Source organism: Procambarus clarkii, chromosome 31 (assembly GCF_040958095.1).
Source record: "Procambarus clarkii isolate CNS0578487 chromosome 31, FALCON_Pclarkii_2.0, whole genome shotgun sequence".
Classification (NCBI taxonomy): Eukaryota; Metazoa; Arthropoda; class Malacostraca; order Decapoda; family Cambaridae; genus Procambarus; species Procambarus clarkii.
In genome coordinates, this window is record NC_091180.1 from 42,116,787 (window position 1) to 42,121,585 (window position 4,799).

The following is a 4,799-nucleotide window of genomic DNA, read 5'->3' on the forward strand; positions in this document are numbered from 1 at the left end:
TTTTTTTTTTACTCATAGAAGTTTATGTGATATAATATTCATTCTGGTACCATAAAATTCGCAAATAAATTCTCTACAAAACGTATATAATATAACTTCTTATAGATGATAAAAAATTCAAAATAGGTGTACTTACCCTGTCTATGTTGATTGAAGATCAACAGTTGAGCATTTTTTCTTCACTCCACCATCTTCAGGCTTCTGATCCTGAAGTTGCTCATCTGATGTTTCTTAGGTGGAGTGAAGCTGTTGCCGGTGGTTATTTTTTCTCCACCCAAAATATCTTTTTTCGGTGGTACCTTGTGTAGCAAAGCGCAGTGCACAGTGCCACATCACAAGTTTTACATCCATATATCACGTCCCTCCTTTTGCCAGACTTGTAACAAACACGGCATTTTTTTTTTTAGCCAAGTGCACGAGTTCATGCGTCAACTTGTAGTTGAGACGTTGTTCTGAATCTATAATTCTTGTATTTTTTGGATTCACTGGAAGAATATTGTCTTCTACAGGAACCACCAAACTTGTAGTAGAATCTTCTATGAAATCAGAAACATCAAGTGGTTCTATGTCCTCAATGTCCATTTCAGAATTTGTGGTTGATGAGTGGGCTTTAGGTGTTGAGGTGAACAGAGGACGCCTCGCACCAGATGGCCCGGGTGTTGAAACTGCCGCGTCAGCAGGAGGAGCTGCGCTGGCATCTATGTCGGGAACATGTGGTATACTTGTTGTTGTTGGCCATTCCTTGCTGTTCCACGCCAATAAGGCTTTTATTCCTACTGCGTGAAACTCTAATAGTGTTAGTTTTTTTGTATCTGTTGAGTAGTGGTTATACAATGCGTATGCATTGTGCATGGCCATTTGCAGAAAATAGAAAGTGATCTTCTTGGTCCATTTGTGGGTTTTTCTTGCAAACTCATAATATTTGACCATTTTATCAAAATGATCAACACCTTTCATGAACTTATTGTAATCCACTATGGCCTTGGGTTTGTTCATTTTCACAATTTCTACTCCAGTTCTCCCGTCACCTTTACGAACGCGTTTCCTGCGCTGTGCTTGAGTAGTGTCGGCATTGTGGATATTGGTGATGACAGAGACGGGGCGCTTGTCCTTCCAAACTATAACAAAGGTGTTATTCTTACGCATGTATACGGTCGTGTCGGTTGCCATTTTACCCTTTACAACTTGTTGCAGATCCTTGGGGGCGCCACGTTGGAGTCTAAGTGTGCCACATGTGTAAACACCAACTTCACGTAATTGTTCTGTTAGGCTTACCGAGTTATAGTAGTTATCCATATACAAATGATAACCCTTGTTGACTAGGGGCGCCATCAACCCCATCACGGTTTCCACTGTCGTTTTTCCAATTCCACAATACACATCAAATTTATATATGTAGCCTGATTTCCCTTCGGCCAACATATAAAATTTTACACCATATTTATCAGGCTTGTTGGGATTGTAGACCTTGAAAGAGAGGCGGCCTCGCCAAGCCATTGTACCCTCATCGAGACTCAATTCTTTTTTGGGGATATATACAGATTCAAATTTTTCTGAAAAATAGTCCATTAGTGGTCTAACTTTTATCAATCGGTCACTATTATTCACTGGAACGCCTTTTTTGTTATACATGTGGAAGAACTTAGAAATGTGTTGGAACCGAGCAGACGACATAAACAAGTTGAAGAATCGACAATGCCACATCTGATTCGTCTGCCAGTACATCCTCATTGTAGGCATCTTCACTATGCCCATCAGTATGCACAGGGCCAAATATCGGGCCATTTCTTTCACCGACACTGGTTTCCACGTTTTTCTTGCTGACTCAGCCATGAGATGTATGACGTGTGTGGCATGCAAATTTGTTTCATACGCTAAGTATTCAACCACTGCTCTAGTGAAAAATAATTGTAAAAACTGCAATGGAGTAGCAGGTAGTGGAATTGTTAGGCCAGGGGTTGCAGTAAAGTCATCAACGATGGGAGGAGTATTGCTACGATTCCACTCATCACCCAGCCTAGCCCTCTTTGGTACCGGACACGTGCGGTTACCGCGTGGTGGGGCTGGGGCTTCTTCATCACTCTCATCCTCACTCTCACTCGAAATATCTTCATCACTTGAGGAAACCTCATAAAGAACATCATTTTCCGGTTCGTCAGCCTCCAAATCATCATCAGAAGACCCTGAAAAGGCTTCAACAACGTCGGGAATCTTGGATGGAGTGAGATTGACCCCACGATACAGATCGAAAATCCTAGCGATCTCTTCTGCTTTCCTAGATTTTCTACCTTTGTTTTGCGTTCCACTGCTTGTTCCTGGTGCAGCATCCATGTTGAAGGTATTGAATGGGTTTTAAGTACACGAGAATGGAAACGGAACGGAAATAAATGCGTAAAACGGGTCACATTTGCCGCGAGAGGGGAGCGCAGTGTGGGCACTTGGCGTGTCAACAAAACAATGGGCCGACCACGTGACCGGGTAGGCCGAGATGCCATGTGTTCGGTGAGGGAGAACGGGAATTTCATGGAGAACAATCTGAGAGTATCCCCATCCATTTCGGTTAAAAAATGGAATTGATAGAAATATTTTTTCGATTGACGAGAAAAGTAGGCAGTTATGCGGAATCGTAAGAAAAACCAGTGACGAGTTATCTCTAATCGAAAGCGCGAAAGTGTTAAGGAGAACCTACATTGGCCTTAAAGGTCATTTGACCAGATTAATTAACAAGGCTGAGGGCTTATCTAAAGATACTCCCATTGACTCTTATCACTTAGAGACATCAGTTAGAGTGGCTGATCTGAAATTTGATCAAGTCAAATCCACAAGTCAGTCTTATATTGCTCTACTAAATACTGTAGAAACCGATCCTGATGAAGTAAGTCAAATTGTAGACGGTATCTCCCAGTATGAAGAGGAGACTCAAGATATAATTGACAGGCTATCTAAATTAGCAAAACAATCTGGATCCAATACCAGTAACACAGGGTCTCAATTCAATAACCAACTACCAGAGATTCGTTTACCTACCTTAGACTTACCTACATTTTCAGGATTAGATACAGAAAATTGGGACAATTTTTGGACTTCATTTGAAGTTCACATCCATAAGAAACCGTCCTTGCACAAGGTTTCTAAATTTTCATACCTACTTAGTCTTCTCAAAGGAGAGGCTAAAAAGGTCATACATAACCTTACTCTTGATGAGAGTAATTATGAGGAAGCTATAAAACTCTTGAAGTTGAACTATTGCAACAAAGAGTTAAGTATAGCTACCCTCTATTATCAATTACTAGATCTGAATGCACCAAATAGTAGACCAGAGTCACTTCAAAGCTTCAGACTAGAAGTAGAGTCTCTAGTAAAGGCCTTAGGTACTAAAGTTAATATACCTGCTTCAGAATGGTCTATCAAGTTACTATTGCAGAGGAAATTACCTCGAAATGACTTGACAGAGCTCTGCTCACATTATAATACCGAGTTTCTCACTCTTGACCAAATATTCGAGGGATTGAGGATAACGGATAACAGGTTGAAGACTCATGATAAAATTAAACCTGAGTCCAAACCAACTAATACTGACTCCTCAGTCAAACCTAAACAGACTTTGAATAAGTCGAATAAATATAAATCCAAAACTACTCCATCCACTGGGAAAAGGAGTGGAAATGTAGGTACATATTCGGTGTCTCCTTCTGAAATAACCAATGACTTGTCTACTAAAGAGACCAAGTCTATTAACCAGAGAAAGTGTCTGTTCTGCAATCAGGGACATACCACTTATCAATGCTCTGTTTATCCTAATTATAATGTTAGGGCTAAAAGGTTGCAAGACTTACACAAGTGCACCAAGTGCATGGGCTCTCATGATCCCAAAAAATGTGTAGTGCAGCTACGCTCCTGCAACCGATGCAACCAAGGTGTACACCACTACGCCTTATGTAGGAAATCTTGTACACCAACTATGACCACTGGGGAGAATTCCACGAATTCTACCGCAGTGCAATATTGCAAAGTGCATCAAGAAGTAAATGTACTTGCTACTGAGTCAGGCAATAATACCACTCTGCCTACAGCTCAACTTAGACTAATAAACCGAAGATCTAGAATTAACACTAGAGGTCTTTTTGATCAGGGTTCACAGAAAACCTTCATTACACAACAGTTGGTAGATGAGTTAAATTTAAAACCTGCCAAAAGTGTGAGGTTAAATATTTCTGGTTTCTTGTCAAATAGTGGACCTCGTGACTACAAAGTAGTTAAGTTATTAGTGAGACTCTGATCTTCTACTAGTCCAATACACGCGGTAGTAGTGGATAAACTTCCTACAGACTTGCAAGTCACTGGGTTAGCTCGCACTGCGAGACATCTTAGACGAAACCGCATGAGGCTAGCAGATTATAAAATAAATTCTGACTGCCTCACAGATGTTGGATTACTTATAGGCGCGGATCATTATTACAAGTTTATAACTGGATGCACTAGACAACACGGAATGAATTTGTTGTCGTCCGCAGGAGGCAAATTGCTTACAGGACCGGTGTTTTTCAGACAAAATACGACGTCCACAAACCAACAATCTAATAACATAATAGTGGCGTGACTAGGCTTGGAACAGTCACCCCTACGTTTCAGGGAAATATCTGAGGATATTGAGTCTGACCCACCAATACATCGTCTGTGGGATTTAGACACTTTAGGCATCATCCCTGAACAACCAAGTCCTGATGATACGTGGACTTACCAGCAATACCTGGATACAGTTGTCTATGCAAATAAACAATACTGGGTAAGACTCCCAT

General features: G+C 40.9%; 1 protein-coding gene across 1 annotated transcript; it reads right to left on the reverse strand.

The window, feature by feature from the left end:
* Positions 1–1,178: 1,178 nt before the first annotated feature.
* LOC138370294 (piggyBac transposable element-derived protein 4-like) lies at positions 1,179–2,331 on the reverse strand. Its single transcript, XM_069334310.1, has 2 exons — positions 1,435–2,331; positions 1,179–1,262 (listed from the first exon to the last, which is right to left on the reverse strand). The coding sequence occupies exons 1-2, from the start codon at positions 2,329–2,331 to the stop codon at positions 1,179–1,181; spliced, it is 981 nt and encodes a 326-aa protein (XP_069190411.1).
* Between the last annotated feature and the right edge of the window lie 2,468 nt (positions 2,332–4,799).

Bases quoted from the DNA above. Each gene is read 5' to 3' on its own strand.
- LOC138370294 (XM_069334310.1), bottom strand. From the start codon at position 2,331: ATGGATGCTGCACCAGGAACAAGCAGTGGAACGCAAAACAAAGGTAGA. The intron at 1,263-1,434 runs GTAAAATTTTAT...TAAGCCTAACAG, and splicing joins ACAAGCCTGATAAATATGGT to AACAATTACGTGAAGTTGGT.